General features: G+C 37.3%; 2 protein-coding genes across 8 annotated transcripts in view; one reads left to right on the plus strand and one right to left on the minus strand.

Moving 5' to 3' along the window:
• LRRC40 (leucine rich repeat containing 40) overlaps positions 1-25,066 on the minus strand; it is a 66,401-nt gene extending 41,335 nt beyond the window's left edge. For all 3 annotated transcript variants that reach the window (XM_017849972.1, XM_017849971.1, XM_017849969.1), the window contains exons 1-4: positions 24,785-25,066; positions 5,876-6,057; positions 3,755-3,828; positions 1,288-1,417 (exon numbers count right to left, since the gene is read on the minus strand). In XM_017849972.1, the coding sequence (XP_017705461.1) occupies positions 1,288-1,417; positions 3,755-3,828; positions 5,876-6,057; positions 24,785-24,935 (537 nt within the window). In that variant the 5' untranslated portion in view covers positions 24,936-25,066. The remainder of the gene's footprint in view (positions 1-1,287; positions 1,418-3,754; positions 3,829-5,875; positions 6,058-24,784) is intronic.
• Positions 25,065-25,808, plus strand: part of SRSF11 (serine and arginine rich splicing factor 11) — a 47,735-nt gene continuing 46,991 nt past the window's right edge. For 2 of the 5 annotated variants that reach the window (XM_017849973.1, XM_017849978.1), the window contains exon 1: positions 25,065-25,175. The gene's annotated coding sequence lies outside the window, so the exon portion shown is untranslated. The remainder of the gene's footprint in view (positions 25,176-25,808) is intronic. The other 3 variants (XM_017849977.1, XM_017849974.1, XM_017849980.1) reach the window with 3 other exon arrangements.

Raw genomic sequence — 25,808 nt, forward strand, 5'->3', positions numbered from 1 at the left:
GACAAATTTCCTTTTCTCTGTCTCTTTCTTTCTTCCTTTCTCTCTCTTTTTCTTTCCTCTCTCTCTTTCTTTGAGACAGGGCCTCCTGTCACCCATGCTGGAGTGCAGTGGCTCAATCATGGCTCCCTAAAGCCTCAACCTCCCTGACTCAGGCAACTTCCCTGCCTCAGCCTCCTGAGTAGCTGAGACTTATAGGCATGTGCCACCACACCTGGATAATTTTTGTATTTTTTGTAGAGACAGGGTTTTGCCATATTTTCCAGGCTGGTCTCGAACTCCTGGGCTCAAAAAATCCACTTTGGCTTCCCAAAGTGACGGAATTACAGGCACGAACTACCACACCCAGCTCCAAGTTTCCTTTTTATCAGCTTTACTTTCTTATTGTATTAGGGGATAAAACTGCTTACCTTGCCATATGTAATGCTCAAAGATAAATGTCTATTGTTTTTATTATTCTTAATAATACGACTAGGCCAGCAGTGGTGGCTCAAGCCTGTAATGCTGGAACTTTGGGAGGCTGAGGTGGGTGGATCATTTGAGGTCAGGAGTTCGAGATCAGCCTGGCCAACATGGTGAAACCCCATCTCTACTAAAAATACAAAAATTAGCCAGGCAGTAGTGGTACATGCCTGTAATCCCAACTACTCGGGAGGCTGAGGCAGGAGAATCACTTGAACCTGGGAGGTGGAGGTTGCAGTGAGTGAGATCGCACCACTGCATTCCAGTCTGGGTGATAAGGTGAGACCCTGTCCCCCAAAAATAAAATAATAATAATATATGACTAAAATAATATTTGTATTGCTTTATGGTTATCTCTGTTTAAGATAAGTGAAACAACAGAATTAAAATTTTGCCAGGAAGTGTGACCATTTTGAAAAGTAGAGAAGATGGACCTTCAGTGAATTACCTGGGCATCTGGAAGGCAGAAGGGCCACAGGTAATATAAAGAAGGAAATGGAAATGGGCATAGAAAAGAGAATTGGTATATGCCAAAGACAATTTTCCTCTATTCTGCTATGCTATAAAGCCTCTGGATAACAAAGTAATCTTCATTGCACCCTTCCCAAACTCTTCCTAAATTAAAACTTAAAGTTGATTTCATAATACAGGAAAACCAAATTTACAATGACAAATTTAGCTATCTAACTGAAATGCACATTTCTGATAATCTAATCACAAAACCAGTTTCCCATGTTCCCACAGTTTCAATCATATATCTAATTTCTCAGCCTGATGAAAAATCCCACCAGCCCAGAATTATATAAAAATTGGAAAATCACAACTTACTAAATCCTCTAAATTGGAAAGTTGTTCAAATCCCTCTGATATGCAGGTTAGTTCATTATGCTGGAGATACAGGCACTTCAGGTTTCTTAGGTTTGTAATTTCTTCAGGGAGTATTTTCAGTTTGTTATGGCTATTGGTTGATAAAATAAATGATGAATAATTTAGTGGCAATACAATAAATATTTATCAAAGACATTTCTTGCTAACCAATGACACTGGACTCACAAAAATCAAATATAGTTACTAATTTTAAGTACTTATCAAAATTCATATCCAAAAATATGTACTCATTACAATAATAGTAATCTAAAGTAACCACATTGGGGTTTCAAAGAAAAATAACATAAGAAATAAAGGCTTTTAACCAAACATAAATAATTTGTGATGTTTTGATTGCATGCTTATAATCAACTCTTGATGTGACATGCAATATGATAGGACATTCTAGGCTCTTAATTTGTTATACTGTGATATGCTTTGGTTGTGTTACCACACAAATTTCATCTTGAATTGTACTCCCATAATTCTCATGTGTTGTGAGAGGGACCCGGTGGGAGATAATATGAATCATGGGGGCGGTTTCCCCCATACTGTTCTTGTGGTAGTGAATAAGTCTCACTAGATCTGATGGTTTTATCAGGGGTTTCCAATTTTGCATCTTCCTCATTTTTCTCCCGCCGCTGCCATGTAAGAAGTGCCTTTTGCCTCCCACCATGATTCTGAGGCATTCCCAGCCATGTGGAACTGTAAGTCCAATTATATCTGTTTTTCTTCCCAGTCTCAGGTATGTCTTTATCAGCAGCATGAAAACGGACTAATTCATACTATAACTGACTTTCAGAATTTTGACAAAACTATATGCACACATATACCACAATGGAGTTACATCTTACATGGAGATTCAGCTTTAAGGCAAAAATAGCTATTTCTGGTTGAGGACCTAGGATGTCAAGTTGAACGTAATACGCAATTCCACTCTTCTTCATACTTGGTCTTTTCCGTTAAGCCCTTCTGGAGAGATATTCAGTGTAATGGTTTAGAAGTCCCAAATCATGGAGGATGATACACTCCGTGATAATTAAGAGATGACTGAACTAGTTCCCAGGTTTATCACAACTTAAATATTCACTTATGAATTCCATGCTATTTTCATGCCATATACAGTTACTTTACAAATAACAGGGGGAAAATGGGAAATATAAGGTGCTTACAATAACCCTAAATTACAGTAAAATAAAACTTTTTGGGACAAAAAAAGTCAAAGGATGTCTTCTAAAACAAGAACCAATAATATTGTTACGTCAGTTACTGTTACTGGTTACTTAGCTGAAATCTTTGCATACTTGATAGGGATCTAACTGGGAAGAGATATAATTTTAGCTATATATTTCCTCCATCTCCTTTTCTTAGCTAATTATTCCATCCTAAGATTCATACTTTTTTTTAAACTTCTCCACTGAGAACATACCTGCATACTCTTAAGTATACAATCTAAAACTTAAGCCATGTCACTCAACACTTACTGCTTCTTATCTTCCTCTCAACAATCCCCACTCTTGTCTTTACAGGCCACGTCTATGCCTTTGACTTGTAAGGGGAAGATACTCTGATAGAGTTCTAAATAATTAGCACCTTTTTATGTATATATATTTTCACTGGCCAATGGTAATTTTGTGTTTTCCATCAAACAAGGAGTATTACTGGGAGGGACTATTTTCCCTCAAACCAGTTAGCTTATCTCCAGAAAACAAACTTGACTATAATGTTACATAGCTCTGTAACCATACCTATTTTATAAGCCACAGTTTTTCAAACTATGCTTTCAGTTTTTAATCCATTTATTTCTACTCCGACCTCTTTAAATCTCCTTTCCGATAGCCTGTCTATATAACAAACATAAGGCAAAGTTATTATTTCTTAAAAGTCTGGGTATGTATCAGAAAGCAAACAGTTAGCTAGACCCTTTGCCACTGAACATCCCATGTACCAGTATGTCCATGACAGTTACAAAAACATATCTGTAGAACCCCAGGAGTCCTTGGAGAAGTTTAAAATGACTACTAACAAAACTATGAGATATTTCATTTATGAAAGAATTGTTTTACATTTCTTCATTATTGTTTAGATATTTTTTAGAATATCAAGGTAACTTAAAAGTTGAGATGTCAACAAAGAAGTTTACTACAATAACAAACCACTAAGAATTGTTTTATAAAAAAAAAAAAATTAAGCATTTAAAAAAAATCAACTAGCCTTGCATTTGCAAAATCAGAAATCATGGGGGTAATGCTAAAACAAAGAAAAAACATACAAACTAAGAATTAAAGCTTTAAAAAACTTAAAATTCTTATTCTGCTTTACTTTCTGAGAGAATTCAAAGATTTTTTTAATGTTGACAAAATGTAAAGAATATTAAATTTAAACCATTATAACGGCAATAACAGAAGTAAATAAGCTTAATTTTTACCTGACATTAAGTTTCTGAAGATTTTCTAGCTCTCTTATAGCAGAAGGAAGGGATGTCAGCTGATTATCATGTATCTAAAAGTTTTTAAAAGACAAAGACAATATTTTTAGTCTTATCACTAACAATATATAAGCTTTGCCTGTGTACAAAACTATTAGTCAATAATCTCCTGTTCCTCAAATTCAATGGCAACAAGTTGAACTACCGAACTACTGTTCAACATACTTGTTCTGTATGTAGAACGGTTTGAAGACGACCAAATGGCTGTTCAGAAATCATGAAGTAAGGCCAGGTGCAGTGGCTCACACCTGTAATCCTAGCACTTTGAGAGGCCAAAGAAGGCAAATTGCTTATACCCAGGAGTTTAAGACTAGCCTGTGCAAATTAGTGAGATCTTGTCGCTAGGAAAAAAAAAATTCTAATTAGTCAGGCATGGAGGTGCACACATGTAGCCCCGTCTACTCAGGAGGCTGAGGTGGGAAGATCGCTTGACCCTAGGAGGTCAAGGCTGCAGTGAGCCCAGATTATGCCACTGCACTCCAGCCTGGGCTACAGAGGGAGACCCTGTCTCAAAAAATGGAATAGAGGAGAGGAGACAAGGGGAGGGGAGGGGAGAGAAATCATGAAGTGTTAAGTCATCCACTTTAAATACTATACTAAGAAAAATTTCAATTCATTGAGTAAAGTTTCAATTTCAAAGAAGAGATGAGGGGGTTAAAAACTAAAAGCAGGCCGGGCGCGGTGGCTCAAGCCTGTAATCCCAGCACTTTGGGAGGCCGAGACGGGCGGATCACGAGGTCAGGAGATCGAGACCATCCTGGCTAACATGGTGAAACCCCGTCTCTACTAAAATACAAAAAAAACTAGCCGGGCGACCTGGCGGGCGCCTGTAGTCCCAGCTACTCGGGAGGCTGAGGCAGGAGAATGGCGGGAACCCGGGAGGCAGAGGTTGCAGTGAGCTGAGATCCGGCCACTGCACTCCAGCCTGGGCGGCAGAGCGAGACTCCGTCTCAAAAAAAAAAAAAACAACTAAAAGCAGCTCTCTGAAGACATGATTTATGTCAATATATACAAAAATTATATGAGAAAAGAGAAAAGGACTTTTCTCATGTTCTCACAGAATCATAGTTTTTAAGGTAGAAAGAAACTTAGAGTAAGCCAATCCATTCATTTTACAAATTAAGAAAATAAAAGGTCCCTAAAATTGATCTGTTTAGATTCTACTTTTCTACACATGAACTGGAGAATTTTTTACGTTGATAAGTAAAGTATACCAGATTGTGAAGCCTGTAGGTTCTGAAATATACTACTCATGCTTCCCTTTACCACAGGACATGGCAACAAAGGACTAAAAAGAATCCCTGAATAAAAACACAAAAAATTTAAGTTCAATAATTGAACTCAATGAGGTTGAAGGCAAGTAGTATATATACATACAGACCTGCTTTAATATCTAGAATAATGATGATAAAAATAGTAACAATATGCCAGGTGCAGTAGCTCATGCCTGTAATCCCAGCACTTGGGAGGCTGAGGCAGGAGGAGAGTTTGAGGACAGGAGTTCAAGATCAGTCTTGGAAACATAGTGAGACCCTCGTCTCTACACACACAAAAAAATAGCCGGGCATGGTGGCATGCACCTATAGTCCCAGCTACTTGGGAGACTGAGGCAGGAGAATTGCTGGATCCCATAAGTTCAAGGCTGCAGTGAGCCATGATCACGCCATTATTTTGCCTGTGCAAAATAGTAGTAAGAAAAAAAGATGAGCAGAAATAAATACTTGTTGAATATTGATTCTGTTTGTATTCATTAACTTATTTAATTCTACAAACAAAATTTTTAAATAGGTAGTAGTATCAGTCTTGGTTTATAGATGTGGAGACTAAGGTACAGAGAGGTAACTCTTCCCAGGTCACACAGCCATTTAGTAGCAGAAGTCAGAATTAGAAACTTAGTGCTCCAATCCTGCACTTTTAACCATTATGCTATGCCTAGCATAATAATTTACTATCTGTCCTTGCATTACCAACTCAACATGAAAGGTTTTCTGCTATCAAAGCCTAAATTTAGCTTTAGAGTCTCTTCAATTAATAATCCATATTTATAGTCAGTCAACTTACATCAAGAACAGTCAGTGCAGGCAGGAGTCGTAGGTCATCTGTAAGTGACTGAAGTTTATTGTTTGATATTATGAGTTTGGTCAAATCTGTCTGCTCCCACCATCTTTCAGTAGCACCAAACGAAAGATTCTGATTAGCTTCCTCAGGGATATCCACATTTATTCTCCAGACACACTGCGGCACTAGTTCCATCAGCACCACACCAGAAAAAACAAAAAAAAAAACAGATGAAAACAAGAACTAGATACTAAGTGACATACTGTTATAATAGCCATTCCATTTATCTATTGAAAAACATTTTCTGAAACAAAAAATAAGTCAAATAGCAAGAATTGTAACTAGAGTGAAAGTTGATTTTATTTTAAAAGGCTATATATCAATAATACGACTTCTACATATTAGCTTCCACTCTAACCTTCATTCAACTATATTTACTAGGTTTACATACACTGAAAAGCACATACACTGCACAGCACATTGTGGTAAATATGTAAGACAAAGAATGCATTTTACCATCAGGCTAACAGATTAACAAAGAAGGCATGGAAATCAACATGTATATGTAATAACTTTTATAACAAAAGTATATACTAAGGCTCAGAAAGAACTAGTAATAATAGCTAACACTTACAAATATTTCTAACATAATAATTCATCTAAACCTTGGAACAATTCTGCAAAGTAGGTGTTATTATTCCCATAGGATGGATGAGAAAAATAGAGCACAAAGAGAATGTATAATTTGGCCAGGGTTACAAAGCTAGACAAGTACCACAGATGGGATTCAATGCCTAGCAGTGCTATATTGTCTTGCTTTCTATTAACATTTGGGAGAAATATCTGACTTTGGTAGCTACTCTCTATTTTATCTGACATATAATTTTATTTCTTATGGCACCATACAACACTGTGTTATGCTACTGCAGCAAGTGACAACACCTGTATAGAAAACAAGACTGTACAAATTAAGCAGGGATAATTTGAAGCTCCAGAAGGTAGAACGCTGTAGTGTTGTAGCAAAACTATTTTAAATACAGTCCTTCACTCCTTGTTAAAAGTAGGACTACATTTAGGGATGATGTAGAACTTCAAGCTGGTATTAATCAAGGCAAAAATTGGTTATATCTTGCTGCCACAGGCTATAATTTCAAAACCATCAGAGATTATATGAAAAGGTATAGTCAAAGTTTCAGATTCAGGACACTTAAGTGCAGTTTTGGATAATTAATCAGATAAAATGGTGTTACAGAAGCAAAGCCAAGCCCCTGCATGAAACTTATACTCACTCAAAAAATGAGCTAGCCAGGTGTGGCGGCTGAGAGCTATAATCCCTGCACTTTGGGAGGCTAAGGTGGGAGGATCACTTGAGGCCATGAGTTTGAGACCAGCCTAGGCATCAAAGCAAAACCCTATCTCTTAAAAAAAAAAAAAAAAATCAACTGGTGTGATGGCACACACCTGTAGTCCTACTACTTGGGAGCCTGAGGCAGGAGGACTGCCTGAGCCCAAGACTTTGAAGTTCAGTAAGTAACTGTCATGACACCATGGCACTCCAGCCTGGGAAACAGAGTGAGACCCTGTCTCTTAAAAAAAAACTTAAAAAAAGAAAAAGAAAAAAACTGAGCTATCTACATTCGTATTAAAATAAATTATAAGGTCCCTCTCTTACTCCTTATGTCTCATTAGGTATTCTGTTTCTCTACTCTTCAACCACTGAATCTCCGTTAAGTATTAGCAAAATAAAATATGAATCCACCTGTGTTTCTGTTTGTGGACGGAAGTTTACTTTTAAAGCGAAGCAAAATAAAATAACTTTACCATTCTTGACTGATTTGAGAGCGAAAGCACCGCACAACTTATCATCATCATTGTTATTTTGGTATGCAGGTATGGATAATTAGTTAAGTATAAAAGAGAAAAGGAGATCAGCCAAACAATTGGCATATGAATTTACTGACAAAAAAGCAGCCAACAGAAATGTGGTCACACATATATTTTCTAAAATAAATATGACTCTTGAAAAAAAAAAAAAAACTACTAATGTGCCATATAGTATGAGTCACAGAAAGCTCCAGATTAAAAAAGACAAGATAAAACAATACAAAACACTAAAGAAGTATATAAAAAAAGCTATGTGAGATGCACAATTCTACTCCTAAAGATGAGACATAGAATATGTGTGCATGCATTTTTTTCTAACATCTATACATAGGTATATTAATGCCGTTATACCTAAAAAGCAATGTAATAACAAATGGCTTTTTCTGGATGGAGAAAGGTGGGGATAACAAGAAATTTATACATAACATAACAAAAATACCTGTTACCCATCAACTATACTGAGTATTAATGTTTTATTATTACTATTCAGATATTTTTATTAACAAATTTGGTCTTTGTGGGAACTATCAAGGGGCAGATACATGTTGATATTGTACTATTATTGAACATATATCCATTAGCTTTTCCATAAACAATTACTTACTACTCATTCTTTTCCTCACTAATCGTTTTTGAGGTATCCCAATTTCTTCCAGAGCTTACAGCATCAAGATTCATGTCACTGTTGCAACTGTCCCATAAGAACCACTAAAAAGCATATACAGTCTTAATTGTTAAGAAACTCTGTGAGGCCAGGCGCGGTGGCTCAAGCCTGTAATCCCAGCACTTTGGGAGGCCGAGACGGGAGGATCACGAGGTCAGGAGATCGAGACCATCCTGGCTAACACGGTGAAACCTCATCTCTACTAAAAAAAAATACAAAAAACTAGCTGGGCGAGGGGGCGGGCGCCTGTAGTCCCAGCTACTCAGGAGGCTGAGGCGGGAGAATGGAGTAAACCCGGCAGGCGGAGCTTGCAGTGAGCTGAGATCCGGCCACCGCACTCCAGCCTGGGCGACAGAGCGAGACTCTGTTTCAAAAAAGAAAAAAAAAGAAATTCTGTGGAGCTATCCTACAAGTAGTTTACCAATATCTAAAATAGAAACTACCCACGTAAAAATGAATGTCAATAGCATATAAATATGAAAATAATTACTATGGAGTTGGATATTATAAAAAATTTCAAACATATACATACATTTAAAGAGTAGCATAATGAAATCAGGTAGTGTGATGCCTCCAGCTTTGTTCTTTTTGCTTAGAATTGCCTGGGCTCTTTGGACTCTTTTTTGGTTCCACATGAATTTTAAAATAGTTTTTTTCTAGTCCTGTGAAGAATGTCATTGGTAGTTTGGTAGGAATAGCACTGAATCTGTAAGTTGCTTTGGGCAGTATGACCATTTTAACGATATTGATTCTTCCTATCCATGAGCATGGGATGTTTTTCCATTTGTTTGTGTCATCCCTGATTTCTTTGAGCAGTGTTTTGTAATTCTCACTGTACAGATCTTTCACCTCCCTGGTTAGCTGTATTCTAGGTATTTTATTCTTTTTGCAGCATCTGTGAATGAGATTGCCTTCCTGATTTGACTCTCTGCTTAGCTGTTGTTGGTGTACAGGAATGCTAGTGATTTCTGTACATTGATTTTGTATCCTGAAACTTTGCTGAAAGGGGAACCCTTACACACTGTTTGCAGGAGTGTAAATCAGTTCAACCATTTTAGAAAGCAGGATGGCGACTCCTCAAAGAGGTAAAAACAGAACTACCATTTGACCCAGCAATCTTATTACTGGGTACATACCCAGAAGAATATAAGTCATTCTGCCAAAAGGACACATGCATGCAAATATTCATTGTAGCACTATTCACAATCGCAAAAACATGGAATCAACTTAAATGCCCATCACTGACAGACTGGATAAAGAAAATGTGGTACATATACATCATGGAATACTATCCAGCCATGAAAAGAACAAGATCATGCCTTTTCAGGAACGTGGATGGAGCTGGAGGCTATTATCCTTAGCAAACTAACAAAGGAAAAGAAAACCAAATACTCTATGTTCTCACTTATAAGTGGGAGCTAAATGATGAGAACTCATGAACACAAAGAAAGGAACAACAGACACTGGGGGTCCTCTTGAGGGTGGAAGGTGGGAAGAGGGAGAGGATCAGAAAAAATAACTAATGGTATGAGGCTTAGTACCTGGGTGATAAAGTAATCTGTATAACAAACCCCTGTGACACAAGTTTATCTATGTAACAAACCTGCACACGTACCCTTGAACCTAAAATAAACGTTTAAAAAAAAAAGCAGTATAATGGAATAAAACTCCATGTATCCATTGTCCAGTTCTAACAATTATCAGCACATGTCTCCTGTTGCTTCATCTATAACCCCATCCCACAATGATCTAAGCTACAATCTTAGGAATCTAGAAAAAAGAATTAATTAAATCCAAAGAAAGCAGAAGCAAGGAAATAAAAAGTAGCAATCAATGAGATAGAAACAGAGAAAAAGCAATAAAAAATACTTATATAAAAGACTAATAAATTGATAAACCCTTAGTTAGACAGATGAAGGAAAAAAAAAAAGAAGAAACAAATTATCAAAATCAGGAATCAAGTGAGAATGTCATAGATCCTACAGATGTTAAAAAGATAAGGGTATATTATGAACAACTTTATGCCAACAAATCCAATAACTTGGACGAAATGGATAAACCCCTAGAATAGAAAAAAAAGCACAACCACAATAGAAAGTAGCCTTCCATCTATTAAAGAAATTGAATTAGCTACTTAAAACTCCCCACAAAGAAAATTTCAGGCAGACATTTTCACTGGTGAATTCTACCAGACATTTAGAGCAAAAATAATACTAATTCTACACAAGCTCTTTCAAAACATAGAGAAAAGAACAGTTCCCAATTCATCTTATAAGGCCAGTCTTACTCTGATGCCAAAAGCAGATAAACACATTAAAAGAGAAAATAAAACAAAAACTACAGGCCAACATATCTAATGATTATAGACCCAAATTCCTAAACAAATTTTGCAACTCTATATAAAAAGGATAATATATCATGATCAAGTGTGAGTTATCTTAGGACTGCAAGGCTGGTTTACCATTTGAAAATTAATCAATACAGTCTACCATATTAACAGAAAAATTTAAAATACTATGTGATTGTTGAGATACAAAAAAAGCATCTGACAAAATTCAACAATAAAAACTCAGAAACTGGGAATCAAAGGGAACTCCTTCAGTCTTATAAAGGGCATCTGTGAAAAACCTAAAACTAACATCATACTTAATGGTGGAAGACACAGTGCTTTCTCTCTAAAAGAGTATACAAGGCAAGGATGCTCATTCTCACTACTTTAATATTTTACCAGAGGTCTTGACCAATGCAGTAAGATGAAAAGAAAAAAAAAGAAATAAATAAAAGAAACAAAAGGCATTCAGATTGGACAAGAAGTAAAACTATCCTGATTAACAGACAACATGATCATCTATATACAAAGTGCTAAGGAATCTACAAAAAAATTATATGCAATCAATGAGTTTAGAACGGTCACAAAATTCAAGCTCAATATAGAAAAATCAACCACGTTTCTATGTATTAGCAATCAAATAAAAAGTTTTTTAAATGTGAAAAGATTTTCAATACAAGACAAAACCATGAAAGAGTATTAAATTTACAAAATATGTACAAGATCTGTACATGAAAATACAAAACATTGCTATGAAAACTTAAAGGTCTAGATAAGTAAAGAAATGTAACATAAGACAGCTTGGAAGACTCCGTATTATAAAGATGTTGCTTTTCCCCAAAGTGACTTATAGATTCAGCACAATCCTAATAAAAATCCCAGAAAGCTTTTCTGTAGAAATTAACAAGCCAATTCTAAAATGTGTATTGAAATGCAAAATAACTAAATTAGGTCAAACAATTTTGAAATAAAAGAACAAAACAGGAAACTTTACAGTATTTGATTCCAAGTCTGACCATAAAGCTACATTTGTCAAGATAGTGTAGTATTAGCATAAGGATTAGCATAAGCATAAGGGTAGTGTAGTATTAGCATATAGGTCAATGGAAAAAGAGTTCAGAAAACATTCCACACAATAAAATACTGAAAATTGATTTTCAACAAAGGTGCCAACAGAATTTAACAAAAATGAATCATGTTTTCAACAAATGGTACTGGAATAATTATAAAATAAACTATAAAAATGAACCTCAACCTTTACCTTGTGACACACTCAAAAATTAACTCCAAATGGACCACAGACTTATATGTAAATGATGAAACTATAAAAATTCTAAAAGAAACAGAGGAAAAAATTTTCACAGCCTTCAGATAGGCAAAAAATGTCTTGGGACAGAAAAAGCTCATCATAAAAGAAAACAATTGATAACTTAGATTCCATAAAAATTTATAACTTACATGTTTCTAAAGCTACCATTAAGAAAATAAGCTACACTGGGAGAAAATATTAGACAGATACTCATACAGATATCTGAGAGGGAGTTGTGTCTCGAATATATACAAAATCTTGTTACCCAAGAATAAAACCCTATTAAAAAAAAAAAGACAAAAATTGGAACAAACACTTAACAGAAGATACACAAATGGCTAAGAGGTGGTAGAAAAGATGCTAAACATCATTAGTTTTAAAGGACATACAAATTAAAACCACAAAAAATTATGCCAACACAGCCACAAGAATGGTTAATATTTAAAAGATGACAATACAAAGTGCTGGTAATGATATGAAGCAACTGAATCTCTCATATATTGCTAGTGGGAAACAGTTTGATGAATTCTTATGTTAAATAAACACTTTCTGGGATTTTTTGAGACAGGGTCTCACTTTCTCACCCAAGCTGGAGTGCAGTGGCACGATCCTGGCTCACTGCAACCTCCGCCTCCCAGGTTCAAGCAATTCTCTGCCTCAGCCTCCCGAGCAGCAGCTGGACTTTCAGGCATGCGCCACCACGCCCAACTAATTTTTGTATTTTTAGCAGAGGCGGGGTTTCGCCATGTTGGCCACACTGGTCTCAAGTGATCCACCCGCTTTGACCTCCCAAATTGCTGGGATTACAGGTGTGAGCCACCATGCCAGGACCTATACTTACTACTAACTACTACACAATACAGCAATTCCATTGTCAGGTATGGATTCAACAGAAATGGTATGTCTACACAAAAACTTATACATGAGGCACAGAGATCCACCACCTTATCTCACCACTGCCCAAGACACAGACATGCCTTCTGTTTATAAGACCTATGAAATGTTTCTAAGAAAAAAAAAAAAAGGACTATACAAGAAAGCTTATAGCAATTTTATTCATAACAGCCAAAAACTGGAAACCACTTAAATGTCCATCAACAGGTTAATGGATAAATTGAATTGTATACACAAATGGACTATTACGCAGCAATTTTTTTTTTATTATTACTATACTTTAAGTTCTAGGGTACATGTACACAACGTGCAGGTTTGTTACATATGTATACGTGTGCCATGTTGGTGTGCTGCACCCATCAATTCGTCAGCACCCATCAACTCGTCATTTACATTTATGCAGCAATTTAAAAAACTGCTGGGCGTGGTGGCTCATGCCCATAATTGCAGCACTTTGGGAGACCATAGCAGGAGGATCATTTGAGCCCAGAAGTTTGAGACCAACCTGGGAAAAAGAGCAAGACTTTGTCTCTATTAAAAACAAAAAAATTAGCCAGGCATGGTGGCATACACCATGAGTCCCGGATACTTGGGAGACTGAAGCAGAAGGATCACTTGAGACCAGAATTTTGAAGTTGCAGTGAGCTACGATTGTGACACTTGCACTCTAGCCTGGGCAACAGAGGGAGACCCTGTCTCAAGAAAGAATAAAAAAAGAACAACTGATATAAACAACATGGATGAACCTCAAAAATATGATTCTAAACAAAAGAAGCCTTAAGCGAAAAAGAAAAAATAGCAAATGTAATATTTCATTTACATGCAATTTTAAAAGAAGTAAAATTAATCTACATTGACAAAAAGCAGATCCGTAGTTATGTGGAGCCAACAGTAGGACTGACAGCAAAGGGGCACAAGTAAACTTTTAAAGATGTTGGAAATGTTCTATATCTTGATTGTAGTACTGGTTACATGATGGTATATATTTGTCAAAACTCATTGAACTGTACACTTAAAATGGATGCAACATACTCTTTGTAAATGACACTTCAATAACGTTAACCCCAAAAAAGAATAATTTTAAAATATAGGTGATATAACACATCAAGGCAATTCTATGGGGAAAATATACACATATAATATATATCACAGGGTAGATACAATATCCTTAAGCCGCACGGCTCAACAGAACTTTCTACAATGACGTAAATGCCCTACATCGGCACTATTCAATAGGATAGCTACTACTAGCCACATACGGCACTTGCAATGTAGTTAAAGTAACTGATTAACTTGATTTTTAATCTTATTTAATTTTGATTATTTAAAATTTAAAAAGCCAACACGAGTACAGGTTTCCACAATGGACAACATGGCCCTAAAAAATAGTGGGGGGAAAAAAAGATTTTTTTTTTTTTTTGAGAGCCTGTCACCCAGGATGGAGTGCAGTGGTGTGATCATAGCTCATTGCAGCCTCGAACTCATGGCTTCAGGATGCACCTCCTGCCTTCATCTTCCAAGTAGCTGGAACTATGAGGACTACAGGCAGGTGCCACCACATCCAGCTTATTTGTAAATTTTTGGTAGAGACAGGGTCTCATTATGTTGCCCAGATTGGTCTCGAACTCCTAGTCTCAAGTGATCCTCCCACCTTGGCCTCCCAAAGTGCTGGGATTATAATCATGAGCAATCACACCTAGCCCCTCAACCCCCGGCTTTTTTTTTTTTTTTTTTTTAGCAAACCGTCTTACTCTTTTTTTCCTCTGGCAACAGCTAACTATAGAAATGAGGACTCACAAATGGGTTGATCACAGAGAACTACCTAGTTTGGGGAGAATATTTATGATACGGGTGGATAAAGAGACAGAGAAGAAATAAAAAACATGCTTAAAATGGTGTTTGCACAGAAGGATGAAAGAATGTGGCTGGGCACAGTGGCTCATGCCTATAATCCCAGCACTTTGGGAGGCCAAGTCAGGTGGATCACCTGAGGTCAGGAGTTCGAGACCAACCTGACCAACATGGTGAAACCCCATCTCTACTAAAAATACAAAAAAAAAAAAAAAGAAAATTAGCTGGGCGTAGTGGCAGGTGCCTGTAATCCCAGCTACTTGGGAGGCTGATGCAGGAGAATCTCTTGAACTCGGGAGGTAGGGGTTGCAGTGAACCAAGATCACACCATTGCACTCTAGCCTGGGCAACAGAGTGAGACTCCATCTCAAAAGAAAAAAAAAAAAAATGTAGCCAGTAAACTGTAGGAGCAATAAACCATGAGATTTAAAAATCTTTTTTGACTTTTTTGGACAACTTCATAGATACAACGATCACCCACGGTAACAACAGTAATTACTTCCTTAAGGCAGAAAATCATGTCCAATTCCCATTAAGGTCCATATCCTAGCCTATGTCAATTTCTATCTTCCAAAAAACAGTAAACATGTTAAACTATGATACACGGTATGGTATCTCAGACAGACCACTGATCTAAGAGTCAGGGACCTAAGGCTGTGGTTTAAACACTGCAACTAATTATATTGGTCAGTAACCTAATATGGCATTCTCTGGTCCCCAGTTGCCTTGTTGATTAAATGAGAGGTCCCCATTGACACTTAAATGCTAGGACCTAACAACAGTAGTATAAAAAGGGTTATGCTAGGTTTAGGGTAGTATTCTGATGATAACAGCTTATCCTACAAATGTTATTCACTGAACTGTCTACCCAATTATGAGTACTTTAAAAGAATAAACCAAGAAATCAAATCACTATGTAAAAAATCAGGGAAAGCTCATCGATAAACATTCCAGTTTTCTCCACAGTAGTTTATTCATGGCCACCAATGGACTCATACATTAAAGAACCCCATATTGGCAAAGCACAATACTGCACTGTCACTTTCAGATAATCTTTAAATTTTAATGAGAAAAAATACACACAAATACACACCCCAAAGACAAAGAGTTATATGAAAAGCATCAACTTAGTTGCAGCTTGAGTTTGACTCAAAGGGATATATCTTTGTGATTTAGACCATCTGAGCCATTATTAAGTTAGAAAGCATAATGGGAACTGTTCTATCCTGAAGTCCATCAAGGACACTGTAAGAAAATGAAACAACGTTTAACATATGAAAAGGAAAGTATTTTTACCAATCTCTGTGAGAGAAAAACATACCCAAATTTATTACTTTGAGAGTACCTTCACCTTTATGATGAAGATAAGCCTTAATAAAACTGTAATTCCATTTTTCCCAGTCTGTTTTTTCCTACGACAGTATCTATGACAGAGGACATTCACTTGTTATCTAACTCCTCCTTTTCCTCTCCTACTCAAGAAAACATATTAAATGCAGATGAGTGAGCTGACATTAATAAAGGAATGATTTAAATTTGCACTAATTTATAAAAAAAGCTGACATTGGTAATAATAACTTGACATATATATCTCAAGAGGTTGAGACGTTAAGTTCAGAACAATTATTTTAATGAATCAAGAAACAGGAATACGACTTTCAATTAACTATCTAGTTCCTTGTCTTGTAATCCAAACACAAAGACTTCCTTAGGTTTTAATAGACTAAAGATTAAATGTTAACCTTAAGATTCTGGCACATATATATACACATGGGTATGTGTGTATGTATACATGTGTGTATGTGTACATATACACATATACATATATATGGGCTTTCCTCTTGCTTTAATTCCTAACAATTGTTTAAGAATTAGCTTGTTTTAACAATCACCTCACCTGGAAGCACAGTTTTTCTCTGGAATTATTTGTTATTAAAATATTCTGGATACTTTAGTTAATTTTCATTAGCTATTTAGAAATATCACAATAAGTTCCATTAAACCACTAGTAGTCAAAATACAGAATCAAGCTAAATAGTAAAGCAGAACATGGATTATACAGATTTAAGATGGCTATTTAAAACCTTGAAAATATACAGTTTGTGTTAAACTTTTTTTTTGTTTATTTTTTGTTTTTGGAGACAGGATCTCACTCTGTCACCCAGACTGGAATGCAGTGGCCAGATCACAGCTCACTGCAGCCTCGACCTCCCCGACGCAGGTGATCCTCTTGCCTCAGCTTTCCAAGTAGTTGGGACTACAGGGGTGTGCCACCATGCCCGGCTAATTTTTTTATTTTTAGTAGAGACGAGGTTTTGCCTTGTTGCCCAGTCTGGTCTTGAACTCCCAAGCTCAAGTGATCCACCTGCTCTGGCCTCCCAAAGTGTTGGTATTAAAGATGTGAGCCACAGCACACCTAACCCTGTGTCACACTTTTTATTCTGTCCCAACAAATGATATGTATTGAATAAGGCAAATTCTCATTACTCTAGAACAGTAGGTTTTCTTGATGATTAGGTGCCCTAGACCTAATTACTTAATTACACAAATAAAAGGTAACCAAACTGCTGTCTTCAAGATAAGGCAGGATAGTCTTACACCCATATTTCCCTTTCAAATAATTAGTTTCCAAGCTAATTTAACTGGCTTGTTTAATGAATTATCCTCTTACCAATTTGCCTTTCCGATCAACAGTGCAGTTTCCATTAGAATTTACAGTATTCTTTTGTTCCAAACTCTGGCACCTTTTACTTTTCCTCAGTTTTAGATAATCATCCAATAACATTCTTGCACTACTGTTCTGCCATGGTCCTGCAGCTGGAAAGCAACAATCAACACCTCCTTTACAACCCCATCTTCATTTTATCTAGTCCAATGAAAAAGACCTGCAACATTGAACCAAACTGACAATATATTCTCATGCTGCTGCTCATAAAAAGAGCTGTCACTTACATGTACAATATTTTCCTTTGAAGTTGGTCATTAACAATTATTTCTATTTGAGAATATCTTTCTAAGTAAGTTATAGAACTGACACTCAGAATTATTACTTAAAATTGCCAACAAAATTTGATTGTTTAAATATTAATACATATTAATTATAGTAGTCATAAGATGGACTATTATACAGCCACTAAAATAAGATTTTCAAGTGACAATGAAAATGTACAATTAGAAGTCAGAAAAACAGGAGTCAGTACAATTCTAAATTTGTTAAAAATAAAAAATAGGACCAGACACAACAGCTCATGCCTGTAATCCCAGCATTTTGTCAGGCTGAGGTGGACAGGTCGCTTGAGCTCAGGAGTTCAAGACCAGCCTAGGCAACATAGCAAGACCTCATCTCTAAAAGAATATAAAATTGGCCCAGCATGGTGGCACATCCTTGTAGTCTCAGATACTTGGGAGGCCGAGGTGGAAAATCACTTTTGAGCTCAGGAGGTCAAGGCTACAGTGAGCCATGATCTCACCCCTGCATTCCACCCTGGGCAACCGAGTGAGATCCTGTCTCAATCAATAAACTAAATTAAATAAAAAATAAAAAATAGTAAAATTATACATAGTCTCACACACACACACACACACACACACACACACACAGAGTATTAGAAGAAAAATCTCTACAACATTTAACAATGATTAACCCTGGTTGGCTTCTTCACTTTTCATGCTTTTCTCTATAGATTCTAATCTTTCCACAGCAGACCTGTTTTTATAAACAAGAAAATAATAAATATTATTTATTTATGGTAAATGGTAATTTTCAAAAAAGAACTAGAGCCTACAAAAAGAAAGTACAATTTATCCTTGCACAATATGTGATTGAATTGCATAGGTTCACTTACATATGGATTTTCTGCTGCCTCTGCCACCCGTGAGAAAGCAAGACCATCCCCTGCTTTTCCTCCTCCTCCTCAGCCTGCTCAATGTGAAGATGATGAGAATGAAGCCCTTTATGATGATCCACTCCACTTGATGAATAGTAAATATATTTTCTCTTTCTTATGATTTTCTTAATAACATTTTCTTTTCTCTAGCTTACTATTATAAGAATATAGTATATAAAACCTATAATATACCAATATATGTTAATTGACTATGTTATCACTAAGGCTTCTAGTCAACAGTAAGCTATTAGTAGTTAAGTTTCGAGCGAGTCAAAAGTTATACATGGATTTCTGACTGCACAAGGGAGTCAGTCCCACACCCCCTGAATTATTTAAGTGTCAACTGTATACCTAAACACCCCAAAGAGTAACCAGGTTTCACTTATGGGTAAAAGTTAATACCTTCAAGACTTACTCTACCTAAACAGGTTTAGGAAGAATAAACCTCTTTATCACTGTACTGGACTGGGTTAGCGGTCTAGTAAACAATACTATCAGGGTAATAAAATCTCTCACTGCCCTTGTACAGCTTCCATTAAGAAAATTTCTATTTAAGGAGGCTACCATCTAAGAGCAAGAATCAACAGAATTTTAGCTGTTTTTCATTATATATGTAAAAATTAAAGACTATGTTTTGTTTTCCCAATGTAGAAATATCAGGAATGGGGTCAGGTACAGTGTGGCTCACACCCACAATCCCAGTACTTCAGGAAGCCAAGGCAGGAGGATTGCTGACACCAGGAGTTTGAGACCAAGCTGGGCAATACAGCAAGACCCCATCTCTGTGAAAAATTTAAACATAAGTGGGGCATAGTGGTGCATGCCTGTGGTCCTAGCTATTAAGGAGGCTGAGGCAGGAGATCACTTGAGCCCAGGGGTTCAAGGTCTAATAAGCTAGTATGCCACTGTACTCTAGACTAGTCGACAGAATGAGATCCTACCTCTAAAAAAAAGAAGGAACAGAAATGACTCTACTTTACAAATATGACTATGTAAATGTGAAGAGAGAGATAATTAAAGTATAACATGAAAACTGAAATTATTATTTAACAAGTACAATTCTTAATAATAAATAAAGCTTATGTTAAAACACTTATGAGACTATGAATTATTTGAAGGTGTCATTAATCTTTATTTCCTCTAGAACTATATCTGGAAGAAATATAGATAGTAGATAAACAATAAATGCCATTTGAATAAGTATCTGTGTAACTCCCTATAGCATACACAATAGTTTCATATTTATCTCATACATTTCACATAAAATATCTTATATATACATATGTATAGAGGGAGAGAAAAAAGAGAGAGAGCATGCAAGAGAGAGAGCAAGGGAGAGAGCAAAATCTGAAAGAAGCCATGTTTTAAAATATCTTTTGGGCTGGGCATGGTGGTTCATGCCTATAATCCAAGCACTTTGGGAGGCTGAGGTGGGAGGATAGCTTGAGGCCAGGGGTTCGAGACCAGCCTGGACAATATAGCAAGATCCAGTCTCTACAAAAAATAAAAGTAGTAGCTGGGGCCGGGCGCGGTGGCTCAAGCCTGTAATCCCAGCACTTTGGGAGGCCGAGACGGGCGGATCACGAGGTCAGGAGATCGAGACCATCCTGGCTAATATGGTGAAACCTCGTCTCTACTAAAAAATACAAAAAAACTAGCCGGGCGAGGTGGTGGGCGCCTGTAGTCCCAGCTACTCGGGAGGCTGAGGCAGGAGAATGGCGTAAACCCGGGCGGCAGAGCTAGCAGTGAGCTGAGATCTGGCCACTGCACTCCAGCCTGGGTGACAGAGCGAGACTCTGTCTCAAAAAAAAAAAAAAAAAAAAAAAAAAAAAAAAGTAGTAGCTGGGTTTGGTGGCACACACCTGTAGTTCTAGCTACTTGAGAGGCTAAGGAGAGAAGATGGCCTGAGCCCAGGAGTTTGAGGCTGCATTGAGCCACAACTGAGTCACTGCCCTCCAGCTTGGGTGACAGAGCAAGACCCTGTCTCTAAAAAAAAAAAAACTAAATATATCTTGAATGTAATTCATAATTTGAGGTACTAATATTTTGGGGTAAAAACAAAGATAATAAGACTTTTTTTAGATTAACATATATTAAAAATACAACATGCAAGGAATCAGTACAAGGGACAAGTTAGTAAGTTTATCAGAAAAGAAAAGAATAATCACTTTCTGCAATTACTTTTGACTGGGTCAAAAAACACCTCTGCCGCATTTATCTAGGCTTTATATGATACAAAATTTAAGAATCATAACCAACAAGCCACCAGTCTATTTACATATGTCACTTATTCATTGAACAATCAGTTGCTGAGCAGAAACAAGTGGCATAAAAAGACAACTATGATCAACAATAAGGAAATGAGCCCAATTAAAAAACGGGCAAAAATTAATAGACACCTCACCAAAGAGATATACAGATGGTAAATGAGCATATTAAAAAATACTCAACATATGTCACTAGGAAATACTAAATTTAAACAATAAGATAACACAATACACCCACTAAAATGGTTAAAATCCAAAAACCTGATCATACCAAATGCTGGTGAGAATGTGGAGGAGAGAACTTTCATTTATTCCTTGTGGAAATGTGAAATGGTACATATTAGTAGTCTGACAGTTTCTTACATGGCTCATCACAGTCTTATATGATCCAGGGATCATGCTCCTAGGCTCTTATCCAAATGAGTTGAACATATATCCAGACAAAAACCTGAACATAAATGTTTATAGCTGCTTTATTCATAACTGCCAAAAACTGGAAGTATCCAAGATGTCCTTCAAAAGGTGAATGAACAAAATGGTACATCCATACAATGGAATATTACTCAGCAATAAAAAGAAATAAATGATTAAGTCATCAAAAATACATGGATGAACCTTAAATGAATATTGATAAGTTAAAAAATCAGTCTGAAAAGGTTACGTACTGGTATGATTTGAATTAAGAGGCATTCTGGAAAAGGTAAAACTACAGAAACAGGAAAAAGATCACTGGTTGCCCACAGTTCAGGGGAACATGGGTAAGGAATGAATGGGTAGAGCACAGGGGATTTCTAGGGTAGTGAAATTATTCTGTATGATACTCTAATGGTGGATACATAACATGCATTTGTCAATTTCACGGACCTGTACAACAGTAAGAATGAACCCTAACAAACCTATGAACTTCAGTTAATAATAATGTATCAATATTGGTTCATCAATTATAATAAATGTACTATATTAATGCAAGATGTTAATAACAGAGGAAACTGTAAGCTGGAGACAGAGGGTATATGAGAATATAATGTACCATCTGGTCAACTTTCATTAAAATAGTCCTTTAAAAAATTTTTAAGTATGGTTTTTTGGGGGGAAGGTAATTTTTGTTAGTGTCATTATTATTATTATTTTAGAGACAGGATCTCACTCTCTTCCCCAAGCTGGAGTGCAATGGAACAATCATAGCACTCACTGCAGCCTCCAACTCAGGCTCAAACAATCCTCCCACCTCAGCCTTCCAAGTAGCTAGGACTACAGGCGCATGCCACCATGCTCATCTAATTCTTTTATTTTTTTGTAGAGATGGGGGTCTCACTATGTTGCCCCAGGCTGGTGTTGAATTCCTGGCCTCAAAGCGACCCTCCTGCCTCTCAATTTCCCAGAGTGCTGGGATTACAGGCATGAGCTACTATCATCATTAAAGCATACGATGCTGAAAAGAGGCCACAGAGTAAATAGTTAAGGGAAAGGTTTAGAAAGGCTTTTGTATGCTGTGCTAAAAACCTTACCTATACTGTATCTTCTGGGCTATGGGAAGTCATTAAACGTTTTGAGTGATGTAAGATCTGTTTGGGAAAAAATGACTCTTGGTAATGATACTAGGATTCAGAGTGTGAGGGTAGTTGTTGTTGTCGTTTATGGACAGGGTCTCACAATATTGTCCAGGCTACAGTGCAGTGGCTATTCACAAGTGCAATCATAGGGCACTACAGCCTTAAACTCCTGGACTCAAGTGATCCTCCTGCCTCAGCCTCCGGAGTAGCAACAGTGAGATGTAAAGTAAAAACTCCAGGAAACCAATTAGAAGGTTACTGCCATGACAACAGCAATGGTGAATTTTTACTGTGTACTTTTTATGTACCAGGCACTTTACTTCATTTTATCTCATTTAAACCTTAATAGGTCCTGTTACTACTCCTGCATAATAAATGAGAAATTAGGGTACAGAGTGATTAACCATCTCAATGTTATGTGAGCAAAGATAGGAAGATAAGAAGCATGACCCTGTAACGAACTGCAAATAGTTCAGAATTACAGTGGTTTGCCTATTAAAGTTTCAGTGACAAGTGATGAAACTGAAGGCTACATACAGCCAGACAGGGAAAGACCTTCTATATTATAGTAACAGGGATTCCTTTTTTATATATAAGCTACAAATACCATGAGTTTCTCCCATTTATATTTTTCCCTCCTATGAAATACTGTTTATTCACTCATTTAAAATCATTTTATGTACCAGGTAAGTGTTAGGTTCTGGTTATACAACAATAGCCTAAGCAGTTCTAATCCATATCATCACGGACCTAAGAGTCAGAATCCATGTGCTCTCTTAAAGTTTAACAGACTAAACCACCTGAGTCTAGTCAATAAGTACATTCCAGTACACCACTTATGATTTGAGAATACTCATTCACTTACTGATTGCTTCCACAATATTTAATAAGACTCTACTATGTACCAAGCACTATTTTCAGTGATAGAAATACAACAAAGCACAAAACAAAGCTCACTAACTTCATGGTATTAATCTTTTGGTTGGAGGGCAGAGAAGACAAAAAACATAAATGATATAAATTCTAATAGTGATAAATACTGTTAAAAAATTAGGTAAGAGAACAGAGTGTTAGCATGATAGTTAGGTATGCAAGTTTAGAGAAAAATGTTTCAGGCGTTGGGGAAACCAAGTATATATATATACTTGGCATATATATATACAAGTATATATATATACTTTGTGGCATCTATCCTGATCTTCAACTCAGAAAATATGCTCATTATTCCTTGTAATTAGGACTCTGCACAGTTGCATACAGAAGAGCGTCTCGGCAGGGAACAGTGCAGTTTCACAAAGGGGCCGATAAAATACATAATTTTGGCTTTGGTAATTGCCCTTGAAGATTAAAATAAATAATATATATATATGCACAACTGTAGTTTGAAAATGCATATGTTCCCATTGATCAAAAACTCTTTTAGGTGGAGTAGGGATTCTATGTCATATGTCCTTTCATTTATTCAGCAAGCATTTGCTTGCCTAATCTACTTTATACATGTCACAATAAGAAAGCAATCATTAGAAGGAAAATGGAAAGTTTTAATCGGTCTTAAAACCTAAATATAAACGAAGAAAAACATTACAGGAAGAATGCTCTAGTTCTCCATCTCTCCATTCCCCTCCCTCTCCCTCTTACATACACACGACAATCAGAAGAGCATCTGACCATTCATTCATGATATCCAGATTTGTGCTTGTTGGTCTTTAACAGGCTTCTCAAGATGTCCCCACATTCAAACACTCTGTGTGGCATCTATCCTGATCTTCAACTCAGAAAATATACTCATTATTCCTTTTAATTAGGACTCTGCACAGTTGCATACAGAAGAGCGTCTCGGCAGGGAACAGTGCAGTTTCACAAAGGGGCCGATAAAATACATAATTTTGGCTTTGGTAATTGCCCTTGAAGATTAAAATAAGAGGAGGAAAATAAGAGCCAAAGAAACAAAAGATTTGCCCGTGATTTGATAGCTAGTTTCGTCACATATTATGTTGCTCATCCCACAGAATGTGAGAATCCCAGAAAGCGCCCCGTTTAAATTTAGACCGTATTTTTAGCAGCGTCCCTTTAACAGAGATTGCGGGAACCTGGGAAGGAATTGAACTGGGCTGACCAAACCGGTCGAAATGAGCACAGGGATTACATCAGAGCACAGAAATTCTGGCTAGCAATCTGAGAAAGCGGCCAAAGCCAGCCCAGAGAAAAGGGAGGTTTCCTGGGCCAAAGGCTTTCTGACAGGAGACACAATAGGATGGTACCTCTGGGTCTTACCTTCACTGAGGTTTCTACCCGACAGGTTTAACTGGCCGCTCTTCCTCGCTGCCTTCAATAGCCCTTGGGGTACCGAGGTACCGCAGTCTCTTCCAGCGGCTTTGAAACCAGCGCGGGGATCCTGCCCCGCTATCCGCTTCAGGCGCGACATGTTCAAAGTCCTAAGTCCGGAAGCTGCAGCCCCGCCCGTGACGCTTAAAGGTGGCGCCGCTGGGATGCCACGCCCCTTTCGTGAGCGCGCGCTCTGTGCGCCTGGCTCGCGGACTCGCGCTGGGCCTTCACTCTCTGAGGCGCAGTCCAGATGTCGTCAGCACCAGCGCCTGGGCCGGCGGACAGAGAAGCCCTTTCCGTTGCCGGTGCCGGCGTAGCGTCCTGGAATTACTTCGCTCAAGTAAGTGCGTTTGACAGGCTTAAGAGGGGTTTTTGGGTTTATTGTTTAAACTGTTACTGCGACTCCACCCTTCTCCTCCGTGCTTCCACCGTGGCAAGGGTGTCGGGAAAGATAACCCTCTCTTCTCCCCTCTCCTAGTCTGAACGTGGGCCTGGACTAAAAACTTGAGATCTGGGCGCGGCCGGCAGCCTTTCTGGACCCCAGCCTGTGTTTGTCGCTTGTGGTGGTGGCGCCAGACCTCCGGCGTACGGAGTAAAACAAATTTTCTGTTCTTAGGGCCTGTACTCTGACACCATTCTCGTTGTATTGAGGGTATATAGCCCACCCAGCAAAGGAGGTAATGTGAAGTGGAAGAACTGGCAACATAGAAGACAAAAACAAAAATCCTTAAAATGTAGTAAATGTTCTCTGTATCAGACAGTTTAGGGAGACAGGTAGTGGTACAAGCTTTAGTGAAGCTCAAGACAACTTGGATTTTTGAGCCCCCAAAAAGCAAGTTCAAATCTCAGCTGCTTCTTTACTTTAGAAACTGTTAACTTTAGGCAGTTTACTCAACCGCTTTTAAAGCTCATTCCTCTTTTTCATTACTTTGGGGATAATTCCTAGCGCATAAGGTTTTGAAATAAGTGAAGA

This window comes from Rhinopithecus bieti, unplaced genomic scaffold (assembly GCF_001698545.2).
Source record: "Rhinopithecus bieti isolate Rb0 unplaced genomic scaffold, ASM169854v2 scaffold_33515, whole genome shotgun sequence".
In the NCBI taxonomy this organism is placed as follows: Eukaryota; Metazoa; Chordata; class Mammalia; order Primates; family Cercopithecidae; genus Rhinopithecus; species Rhinopithecus bieti.